Source organism: Rhinolophus hipposideros (genome assembly GCF_964194185.1).
Source record: "Rhinolophus hipposideros genome assembly, chromosome: 16".
In the NCBI taxonomy this organism is placed as follows: domain Eukaryota; kingdom Metazoa; phylum Chordata; class Mammalia; order Chiroptera; family Rhinolophidae; genus Rhinolophus; species Rhinolophus hipposideros.
The window spans coordinates 27214705-27227372 of NC_138062.1; the positions used below are offsets into that span (position 1 = coordinate 27214705).

At 33.0% G+C, this 12668-nt stretch overlaps 1 protein-coding gene across 4 annotated transcripts in view; it reads left to right on the forward strand.

Moving 5' to 3' along the window:
• Nucleotides 1-12668, forward strand: part of GRIA2 (glutamate ionotropic receptor AMPA type subunit 2) — a 120836-nt gene that overhangs the window by 100539 nt on the left and 7629 nt on the right. For all 4 annotated transcript variants that reach the window (XM_081077784.1, XM_081077783.1, XM_081077785.1 and 1 more), the window contains exon 12: nucleotides 2421-2619. In XM_081077784.1, coding sequence (XP_080933910.1) covers nucleotides 2421-2619 — 199 coding nt within the window. The remainder of the gene's footprint in view (nucleotides 1-2420; nucleotides 2620-12668) is intronic.

Sequence of the window (12668 nt, forward strand, 5' to 3'; positions counted from 1 at the left end):
GTTTAGGAAAGAATAGAGCAGCTTAGCATCTAAAATAATAATGATGATACATGGAATGCACAGATGCTCTTTAAATATTTTAAAAGATATTTATCATCTCTTTTTAAAATATTATATGGAACTACATTATTAATATTAATATAATACATTTAAATTTTAATCTAGAATAATTTATTGAACAGAGTCGGTCGCTTGCCTGAAATTAAGTTTAGATTATCCTATCACAATTTTCTGAAGAGGAGAACCACAGAAATTATGAGAGCAAAATGCTCTAAAATTCACCTTTATTCCTCTGCTTGCTTGTCCCCCCCCCCAATATCTCTAACGGATTCAGATGAATTAAACAAAATAACACTTTAAAATATTAATTAAATAGAAAATAAAAGTCTTAGAATATGTTCATTTATTTACTTTTTTAGTACAGATGCTGAGAGGGGAAAGTTTTCTTTTTAATTAGAAAAATGATTTTTTTCACCATAAACATAAAACTGAATTTGCCCCTCTGCATAAAATTTCTCAGGAACTATTTCAAAATCATTAATGGAACCTTTGAAAACACTAACGAGTAAATAATCAGTTGCTCAAAAAATTTGTTTTGAATTATGTTTGTCCAATAATTTTTTGAGATATCTTATACACTTTAAATAAATCGGCATATTGAATTCATTAAATCTGATTTAAGTACTGGAATAGAGCAAAAAAAAAGCCTGTCTTATGTCTATTTTACAACTGGAAAGAAATGACTTTAAAAATGATTCTCAAATATATTGCAAATTAACACATAATGTATAGTGTCAAAAGCATTACCATGAAATCGGATTTGTTTTAAGTTATTTGAACAGTCAGGTACTGAATCTACCCTCTTAAATAGAGGGTACATGTCATATAATTATATCTTCCATTGCTGTGGAATAAATAGTGAATGTTTTAAGAGTGGCTGCATTTACACAAGGGAGTTCCTAAATTTTAAATTTATTTAATATCCTTTTCCAAATATAAGTGAGAAGTGTTTAACTTTTTTCATCCTATCATATTTATTTAATTATTTGTATCTCTTGGAGACTGTGATAGGGCTCTTAATATTATTCTTTTTGTTTTTCATTGCTTGCTCTTTCTTTATTTTAGCAACAGATGTTTTTTACCAAAAAAAAAAAAAATACTTTTAAATTAGTGTCCCCCCTTGACTGAGTTTATTCTACATATATTACCCACTAATTTGATACAGTATCTGTGATTTATCAAGAGCTGTATTTCTTACTTTAATTGTGAGGAAGTTTGTTTAGGCCATAAATTGCCCAATTTTTGTAATTTAAATGTTTAGAAATATTACTTCTTCACCATAGCAAGTATAGTTTTTAGACATAGCAGAGTTATTAACATGATAGAAAATATTACTACATTTGTTTGTTAATATTTCTCTAATGCCTTTATATGTAGATCCCACCGTTTTTTTAAGTAATACAGTATATCTATATCTATATGTATATATAGATGATAGTTAGATAGATAGATAGATAGATAGATAGATAGATACATTTTTGTATCTACATATATATATATTTATCTACCTAGGACTTAAAGTAAATTTTGCAAATCTATTAAGCTTTTAAAAAGTATTTTTGTGTAAGAATTTATGGAAATATTATCTTATTATATTTCAAATTGGGAATCTATATCTTGGCAAAATTTAAAATGTCTAATTTGTTTTCCTTGAGTTTTCTTTTTTTCTTAAGCAGGAGGAACAAAGGAACAGGGTGATAGCAATCCATGCCATGAAGCATCAGATTTTTATTCATTAGGAATTATATTTTGTGTCATACCTTTGTTTGTAGTATCATTTCTTTTCCATCTTCTATTCTGTACTATATCTAAAACCTGTGTTTGGCACGCAAACACACACACACAAAAACTATTGAGATATTGGAACGTTTATGAGGATTTTGGAAATTCATTGGCTGAATTAAAAGGAGGGGTTCTTCAGTGTTGAAAGCTATACCTATGGTGCATACTAATTTATTATGATGGTTTTGTTTGTCAACATTGCTCTGAGTATTGCTGGTGATCTTAGATTCTGCTGTTTATGTTTGCTTATACCATGAGTGGGTAAAGTAGTATGAGCACCAGATGGATTATTTGCCCATTTCTTGAAATAGCTTTGTTATGGGATTTCATACCATAAACAATTTGGGCATTACAACTATGAAAGAGGCTCAGTAATTTTAAGTTTTGGCCTCTGGGTGTCTCAACAAATATAGCTAATCTGTATTCCTTGTCCAGAATGTTTAATAATTTTCAGTTTCATTTGAAACATATAAAGTTAAATATTCCACTATAAGTCAATATTTGCATAATACTGCTAACTTGTGTTTTTATTAGGTCATTCATTTCACTTTACAAATCCATTTCATACTTGTTATTAGATCCCTCTCTGGGCGCATTGTTGGAGGTGTGTGGTGGTTCTTTACCCTGATCATAATCTCCTCCTACACGGCTAACTTAGCTGCCTTCCTGACTGTAGAGAGGATGGTGTCTCCCATCGAAAGTGCTGAGGATCTTTCTAAGCAAACAGAAATTGCTTATGGAACATTAGACTCTGGCTCCACTAAAGAGTTTTTCAGGGTAAGAGATTCTTCTTCGTAATTTCTGATTTTGTTCTTAAAATGTAACCTATGTACACTTTGTCTCCCTTTCACCTCTTCCCATGATCTATCCAACGGTGCTATGTGAAGGTAATCTCCATCTGTCTCTAACTATTTCGGTTCATGAACTTGTCTCTATCCCTCTCCCCACCCTCTCCCTATCCTTAGATCTATCTCTATCTATTTTGTGATTCTTAAGTCCTTTGGAGTAAAGCACACTACTGCAATAAAATCTTAATTTCATAAAATTTGATTCTCCTTTTGGAACACATTTGAAACAAAGTACAGTTAAGTTTAGCATGATTATTTTTCAAAACAAAAGGGTGTTGTTTTTTGTTTGATTTTAAATATGATTGTCATCTATCCTACACAGTTTACAGATGAAAACTCACTTTCAAATCAGTTATGTTAATCCTGTCAGGAAACAGATGATGTTCTTATGTGAAAATTATGAATTTTCTGTCAAATCCTCTAAGAAGAAGCTAGCAAAGGCTTTCATCTTTCTAACTGTTAAAATGTGTAGCATAATTATTATGTACCTGTGAAATGCATTTTTTCCTTTAATTTGTGGCCTTATGATCTCTGTTTATAGCAAAAGACCAATAGCCTGATGTTGGTATAATTTTCTTTCATTATACTATTATATCTACATATGAACTCATTCTATTAAAATGTTTAAATACACAATAAACTTAGGTCTTAAGTCAATATATATGACATGAGGATCTCTGGTAATCCACAAATATCATTAATGCATCTGAATTTGTTTGAGTAAGATCCAGGACAATTTACTCCAAAATTAGGATTAGGACTTCATTTTTAATTTGAAGTCAGAAATTATAATTTGAAGACTGTCTCATCTTAACATTGCCTCTGGTCTCTTTTCCAAATAACCTCAGTAGGACTGAAGAGATAATGGGAAAAAAAGCAGTGGGGGTAGACATTGATAAAAGATAATAACCTGAACATGTGTGGCGAGTATATGCTTTCATTAGGTACTGTAATTTAAGCACAGAAGTGTGGTCAATCTGTCAGAAGCTATTTTGACTTTAATGCAGTTCTAGGTCTGAATGCTGTAGTACAAATTTACAACTGATGACCATTTCGGAACATATATGTGCTATGTGTTTTAATATTATTAATATAACAGTGTTCTATCTTGGTCATAACAATGCATCTATTGAAATAAATTAGAATATCACATGGTTTTTAATCAGAAGTATGTTTGAAGCTTTTATTATTATTATTTGCATTCTAACAGGGTTTGCTTTTATTTTATTTTTATATTTTACTAGTATCCTTCCCTCTTGAAGTAAATGAAATCTATGCTTTACTTAGTGCTACTTAGATTGATGAACATAATCTTAATTGTTTCCAGACACTCTCTTCCAGGTGAGCATACGTCTGGTGAGAGTTATTGTCATTAGCTTGTTCGGACAACAATAGTACCAACTACTCTCAATTACGGCACTTTCACGTCCCCATAACTTTTCAGTATACCTAAAAAACGTCAATGACAGAAACATATGCCAGAATCACCAAGATGCCAAGATATACGAATTCTCTAGTAGGCAAGATGAGAAGCCTAGATGATGCTGGTCAGAAGAATGCTGCTACTCTTGTACTCTAGTATTTCAGTGCATTGATCCCATAGAGATCATGATTTTTGCCATAATTTGTGGATTATGGAGTTTACCTTCCCTAGATTAATAGAGAAGTAATATTGAGTGTTTAGGCAAATTGAATGTTTTTATTAGTATAGCTTCCCAAAGCAGTTTCTCTGATAAAAAGACATTATCTTTTTGAATCTCACAATATCTCTGTCTGATAGCCAAGGCAAGGATTTTGGTTTGCAGGCTATGCATTATTAAACTGAAGCTCAGATAAAGTTGGAGATTTGTCCAAATTCAGGCAGCTGATAAGTGCGCAGTGGTCTTTTACTCCTAAAGAGTGTTTTTTTATACACTATTGTTCCTTGAAGAGAAAAGTCTCTGGATTTATTTTGCTGCCCCCATGCTTTATTTTGGTCACATATACGTTTGCTTATATAATTTTAGAGAATTATCATGGTAGAAATTCAGGCAGGGCTTCACAGTTCTTGTCAACATACCTTTCAAAGGAACTGTTGATGAATCAACTTTGGTTGGCCAGGTCTCAGTGCATTAGAGCCTTGTAGTTAGCTCCTCATTTTCTAGAGAAAGATGGGTATGGGCTCAAAATTACCTAAAAGCCACACTATTTATTCTGTTTGTACCAATAAGGGGAAGCGAACATAACAGCACACATCACCAAGTGACTAGGAGCTTGCCATATTAATTCCTGCACTGAATTATATAACATGGTTGTGATTTGGGAAATGACATACACAAAAGGTTTGTTTTTTAAAGTTGGATTCAATGAAAAGGAACTGCTAAATCATGAGTAATTTCAAGTAATTTTGTTAACTGTATGAATGTTTCATAATTGGGTACCATGATAATAATAGTGAAGACAATCTTAATTTTGCTTCTGATTCCCAAGAATATTTTCTAGGATTCTGTGGCTTCCCAACTATATCTTCCATGTATCAAACCTTTTCACATATGGTTCCTTGCATTAGTATACAGACATTGAAGAATGGATTCTCTTTTCAAAAAGATGTTTCTTTTTATAGTGCTATTTAAAATGTATTGACTAAGATAAAGCTAATTCATAGACATGATAAAAGCAAGCTATAAATGATTTTCATTAATATGTTTTTCCCTTAAGTCCTAGGATATATTTCAGTCTTTCTACAAGAAGTTCAGCCACATTTCTAAGTTTTTAGTGGAAAGTGTCGCAAAGGAAATTCTCCTTGCTTCTTTTCATAAAATTAACATTCACCACACATCTCCGTCTTCCTCACTTTCAACTGTCCTTTAGCTCTAGGCACGTTTGGGGCTTCTGTAAGGTGGATTCAAGACAGGGTGAAAACTGGCAGATTGATTATCACGGTGCCCAAGTCTGTCAGGAAAAATGATATAGATGGAGTAGGCTCAAGCCAGACTGAAGCCACGGATGGTACTCTCTGTCCTCTGGCCATCTGTTATGCTTACTTTCAGACTCAAGGCAGCTAATTACATGTGAAAGAAAGAACTTTCACCATTTTTAACATTTGGTAACATTTAAAGTTCTCACAGTTATGTTTCCTAATATGGTTCATTTTGGCATTATTGATAGTTTTTTTTTTCCTGCTTATGCTGCTATGACTAAGATTTTATTATTTATATTATTTAAAATGTTCTATCATAGAGTTTATCAAGCTAACTTTGTTTTTATTACAGCAAAAGCGTTGGATTTAGTTATTGGAGAAGTTGATTTGAGAAGTTCGGTCATTGTCTAAATTTTAAAGATACGTAACTAGGGAAAGAGTGAAAAATAACTTGTTTAAGATCATTTAGAGTAAATGGTCAGGTTTAAAACAGAATTCTGAACTCCTAGTTTTCTGTCTCAATATTAACTGTTTCCTAAAAGTATACCTTTTTCGGGAAAGAAAGCACCTTATATCAAATTATAAGATGAATATTTTATCTAGTTCATAGGGATCTGTTTTGTACTAAGGTGATGTCAATTACTCAATTTAAGCCTAAATTTCCTTTCAGATTTCAGTTACATAATTGAATAATAAACTGTGTTATATTAATATTGCTTTAGTGAAGTCCCTGAGTATGGATTAGTTTTAGAATTCCAATGTAAGCTTTAAACGTTTTAACTTAAAAACGACACGTTCCCTCAGTGATAATCAGTAACACAGATATGAGAATGAAATATTTGCTTTGTTCTGCAAGAGAGAGAGTAAATGCAGGATGATCTTGGAACCACCAAGAGGTGTGAGGAAAAAGACCCTGCATCTTCAGTTTCAGGGTTTTCTGCATATGGAACCCATGTACATCCTCGTACGGTGTGAATGATCAAGTCTGACTCACTTTGGAGCTGCTGATCAGTCCTAATTATAGTGCCACTGTAGCATACCTATAATTAAGAAAGAATTAGGCTGTCAATTATAAACCACTATTTTTAGACGTTCACATTTTGATAATTTCTTTTCTCGGTAAAATGGGGCAGATCTTAGATGAGTCTCAGTAGAAAAAGATTTTATAAGACCTATGTGCATTGTGTTCCTACAGAAACTTAGATTTGGGCGATAGGAAATGGCTTCTATATATGAGCCTATCATTGGCCTGTCAATCATGAAACTCACTTATTAACTTGCAGATAGAAAGTGCTTGTTCATGTCTCTCCTAAATCTCCCACACTGCAATCATGCATTTCCTCTGCTTCTCTTTTCTGGGAGGATGAGGGACAGAGTGTATCCACTGAATAAGTGATCTACTTTAGTTATGCTGACTTTGGAAGGAAGAGATTCTAAAACATTGTCAAAATAAAGGTATTTCTTCTTACTTAATGAAGTTAATTATTCCATTCTCAGAAGATAAATGTGGCCTGATAATAACCCATGAAACTATAGTGTTGTTACATAGCACCGTAGATTTTTTCACAGAGTTTACAAATAGCATAAACGATAGATAAATAGTATTAATGCAGATGTTCCTTACCTGAGTGAAAGGACTAGTTTGAATTTTTTCTTTTATATATACATATGATTTATGATCATATGTGATCATATATATGATTTATGATATAATAATCACAATTACCAAGGAATTACAATAATTTATAGTTTTAAAGTTGGCAAGCTATATTTAACTCCCACTGTGACATAAGACATATCTATTTATGTTTACATATAAAACCATTAATTGAAATAATTATACATAAAAATGATCCATCCTAACATCTTCCCTATAGAACTACATTAAGTGTGATTTCATTAAAGTTACATTTAGTTTCAGTTACTGCGTGTGTTCAACAATAATACAGGATGCCTTCTTTATTGATATTCTATAGACCAGATTTTCACTCATTTATGGTAGCTCTCCGTATTTATTTCATTATTTCTGGTATAGCTAATGGTTTCTCTGCCATGGTTTCTTATATATCACCTATTTCTATGCAGGCAGAAATACGCATATATACTTCTAGTTTTGTATATATGAATATAGGTATATATACTTCTAGCTTTCAATATATGAATGAATACGTATATATATATTGTATATCTTTCAAATATTTTAGAGATGAAGTGGTACAGCTAAAAATATATATATATATATATTAGAAAGTTACTAATATCAGACTAGAAGCTTTATGGACTTTTCACTCATGATTAAACATTTAAATGGCTTCTAAAATATGAGGTGCCAAATAAATGCTGAATGTAAATAAATTAGCAATAAATAGCACTAAATGGATGCAGTGTAAGTCACTCATGGCATGGTTAGTCATATCTATTACAGATTTTTCTTCCTTCATTTTTTTTGGGGAGCTTGATTATTTCATTTCATAACAATCTGCATAGCTGACAACTCAGCATGGCCAAGCGTTCTTTAAATGATCCAGGAGACATTGAAATCATTTCCTCTCTGGCTGGCAGTTTTCCTTTCTCCGACATTTTAATTTTCTCACCCTTCCACAAGACATCTGAGGACAGTATTGAAGTCTTAAAAATTTTAAAGATACAGTTAGCTTGAGTTCCCCGAGGAAAGCCTGTGTTCTGTAAGTTCAGCTAAATGTAACCGGTTTAACAGTCTAGGGAAAGGTCAAAATCTTGGAAGACATAGCCAATGTTTCCTTTAAAAATTAGTATTCAGTTTAAAGACCTTGAAGTTCATTCAGTAGTCCCAAAATTCATAGGAATATGAATAAATGTATGAGAGACTATATGGAATCATGTTTCCTGTGATCAAAGTGCTACGGAAGGAAAAAGAAAAGGGTATGTCTACTTGCTGAATTATGATCATGGTCCAAAGTGTCACTTCTCTCCCAGTAAATATGTTAATTTGGTCATTCCCTTCTTTCCATGGTCATGCTCAACAAATGTCAGTGTTCTCTCAATCAGATCCTTTCATTTCCAGACCATCCTTGCAATACAAAGGGAGATGAGAACTGCCACGATCCACTGGATGAATCATTTGACTCTAATGAGATCACTTTAGGCTTTCTAGCAGTGCCCATATTAGAGAGAAAATGCTCCTTTCCACACTATCATCACATCATGAGGACAATTATTCTAGCTGAAAAAGTTCAAACAATAGAGACATAAATTGGAATTAGCCTCTCATCTCAAAACTCTTTTAAAACTCCTGTTTAGATGCCTCAGAGAAGATGAATTTCAGCATAAACCTGTACATGTACTACATATGACTTAGTGTTCGATTCACTTTATTTTTGTGTTTATATAAGAGAAAAATTTCTACTGACTCTATCGGATGTCTCACACTAGTTGCCATGGTAATAAACACAGAGCTCTGCAGAGAAAAGAAATTGGATTGTGCAATCATTTAAATATACTGGAATTAAAATCTGAACTAAACATAAATCTCGTTGATAAAATTTTGGGACTTCTTTAGCTAGACTTTCGATATTTGAAGGAAAACTTATACTAAAGTAATTTATAATTCACGTTTCCAGCATATATGATCCAGATCATACTGAGTGATTATCATTGCCAGTAAAGGCGGTTGCTTATATTTACAGAGAAATGAGATTTTAGAAATTAAATGGCAATTAGGAAAATCAAGCAATGCCAAATAATGTCAGGGTCCCAATAATATTTAGGATTACATTTAAAGAAACAAAGAAAATGCCAGGGGGAGATATCAGAAAGATAGTAGAATAAGAAGAGCCAAACCCTCCTTCCCACTAGAGACAGTGCTCAACAACAAATCACTGACCAATCCTCCAGGTGAGAAACCCAGAAACCGATTAATAGGCTCTTGCACACCAAGTCAGCTACGTAAGCCAGGTAGGCAAATTCATAACATTCACTCACCGTAGTTCCTCCCCCAGTGCAGTGCAGTACAATTAGGAGGAAATATCCAGCTCTTGGTTGTTGGCTCTTCCCTTAGAAGAGGGAAAGAGAACACTGGACTGGATGTCCAAGTTCTGACAAGCACTGACAAGGAAGCTACCAGTTTGGGGACCACCGAGAACAAAGGCAAAGGTTGGAACTACCACACAATCACTGTCATAGACCCTCTCCTTTTGTTCGGTAAGGACCGTGGAACAAAACCTCCAACTCTCAGCTTCCCCTGGGGAGGGAGAAGTTGGAGGGGGGTTTCAGTGTTTTGGTTTTGGGGGAGGCTGCCCAGGGGGCAGGTTTCTGTCTTACCTGTCATGTGGTATAATATGGATGAAACTCGAGGATACTATGTGAATAGAAATAAGCCCATTATAGAAAGACGGATACTCTATGATTCTACCTACATGAAGTATGTAAAGTATTCAAACTCATTGAAGCAGAAAATAGAATGGTGGTTGCCAAGGGAAACAGAGAATTGTTGTTTAATTTGGATAGAGTTTAGTCATACAAGATGAAAACGGTCTAGAGATTTTCTGTACAACAATGTGCAAATAGTTACCAATTCTCTACTGCATACTTAAAAATTTGTTATGATGGTAGATTTTATATCATATGGCTTTTACTACAACAAAAATAAATAATGAAAAAATATAGCTTGCCTTAAAGATGTTGTTTGCTGAAAACCTGGCTGGTTTTAATACAAATTGTGGTAAGCCTCATTTTATATCATTCTGCAAAATTCTTTTGATACTCTTTCTCCCGTAGTTCATGAAACCCTAATGCTTTTTCATGTTTTCTCTCATTTCTCTACCCACTCTGTTCTTTCCTTCACTGACTTTGTAACTTCTGTCCAGACCATGTACTAAGGCTACGTGCTTTTCTCCTACTACAGCTCATTTTGTAATAGTTTTACAAAAAATAATTTTACGGACTTTTACATTTAAATGCCATTCATATTTAATATCCATAGCTATGCAAACTATTAAAGATGAAACTTTAAAAGTCAATATTATTTTAATTTCATTAAAATAGGTATTGAAGGTGTATATATATACAGTGGAATATTGCTTGGCCATACATAAAAAGAAAGAAATCTTAACCATTGTGACATGGATGGACCAAGAGAATATCATGCTAAGTGAAATGTCAGGCAGAGAAAGACAAATACCATATGATTTCACTTACATGTGGAATCTAAAGAACAGAATAAACAAACAAAACAGAAACAGACTCATAGATACAGAGAACAAGCTGATGGTTGCCAGACGAAAAGTGGTTTCGCGGGGCTGGGTAAAAAAGATAAAGGGATTAAGAAGTACGAATTGGTAGTTACAAAATAAACATAGAATGTAGAGTAAAGCATAGGAAATATAGTCAATAATATTGTAATAAGTATGTCTGGTGCTGGGTAGGTACGAGACATAGGAAAGATCACTTTATAAATTATACAAATGTCTAACCACTATGCTGTACACCTGAAATATAAAATAATACTGAATGTCAACTGTAACTAAAAAATAAAAGATTAATTAAAAACTTAAAAAAATGTGGTATTGAACATATGGGGATGCTGAAGACTACTAATGATGCACAATACAGAATATGACGAGGAACACTCAAATTCAAATATCGATTCCGTTGATTCACTTTGACTATACGCTATGTTGGAAATTACGTCTAAATAAATGACGGACAATAGACGCACTCTACTGGGAGGAGGAACCCTACGATTAAAAGTTAAAATTCCAGTACATGATAGTGAAGTTTTAAAATTCAAATCACAAATAAGTGACTATAACTCAGATATCATTTTTGTAAAGATTGCAGATTTGTAAACATCAAAGAATAAAGGAATACGACTTTGGTGAAATTCTTTTTGCCTGCCAACTCTTGTGGTTTCCAGGGACATACTGAATGTCTGCTGATATCCATAATGAAACAAAGGGCCATGCTATGAGTTCCATAGGAAGGACAAAAAATCAAGTATAAGGATGATATCCTAAAGGAAAGACAACTATCTTTTATCTTAAATGCAAATTTTTATAGAATGCTTCCCATTGTGGACTAGAACACAGTGGTTATTAATTCACACTATGACATTCTAATCTTTATATTTAGAAAGCTTTAGTCCGTTCTTCCATTTATAGGTGGAGTTACCTTCTTATTAGAGGTTATACTACCTCAGACCTTTTAATGTTTCTAGGAAAAGGGGGAGGTTTTCATGAAAAGTATCTCCATTCATGTCTGAAATTAAATCTAGAGATTGTCACAATGGGGGGCACAGTTCTAAAAACCCTCTGCAAATGCACTCCTCGGGTAAATCACATCAAGCATTTGGTAATCTGTCCTTAGATAGTTTGGATCTCATTTATATTTGGAAATCATTTAGAACTCCCATTCGAGCCAAAAAAAATAAAAAATGCTCTGCTGATATTGTGAGAAGGTATTTTGATATTTTATTAGAAGTTAGTGAGTAAATAGATTTTTTTTTGACAATGAACTGTTTAGTAGACTAAGAGGTGAAGAAAGTTTGTAATGCAGCACCTCTGTTTCCTACTAATTCTTGAATAAGTGTGTATGTTTCATAAGGATAATAACCATTTCCTATAAAAAGACATTTTGTTTTTCCTAAGGATGAAAATGCTTGTTTAGATGGTAGAAAAAAATAATGTCTGCATTACTATATATGAGGAAGAAATAAATGTAAGATAAAATGACTACTGGCTTCTTTCCAGAAAAGGAAGCCATTTTTTTCTTAGATATAATTATATCAGATGTGTTTAGATGATATAGAATGTTTCCCCAATGATGGGCATATTTTCTCTTTAAGTAGATATTAAAATTCCACAGTTATTTTCCGTGATATATTAGTCAAACTGATGTGCCTATTAATAATATTGAACTATTAAAAGAGATTTCAATAGCCAGGTTCTGAGTCTTATCCCCTTAGGAAACATAAGGAAGTCAAGAATGTTATCCTGACCAAGCTATCACTCATCTCCTCTTATCATAGCATCACTTAACTCTTCATCAAAATGTGATGGCAGATGCCATCCTGAGGAAATTAACTTTATCATGCTTCCTGAAAG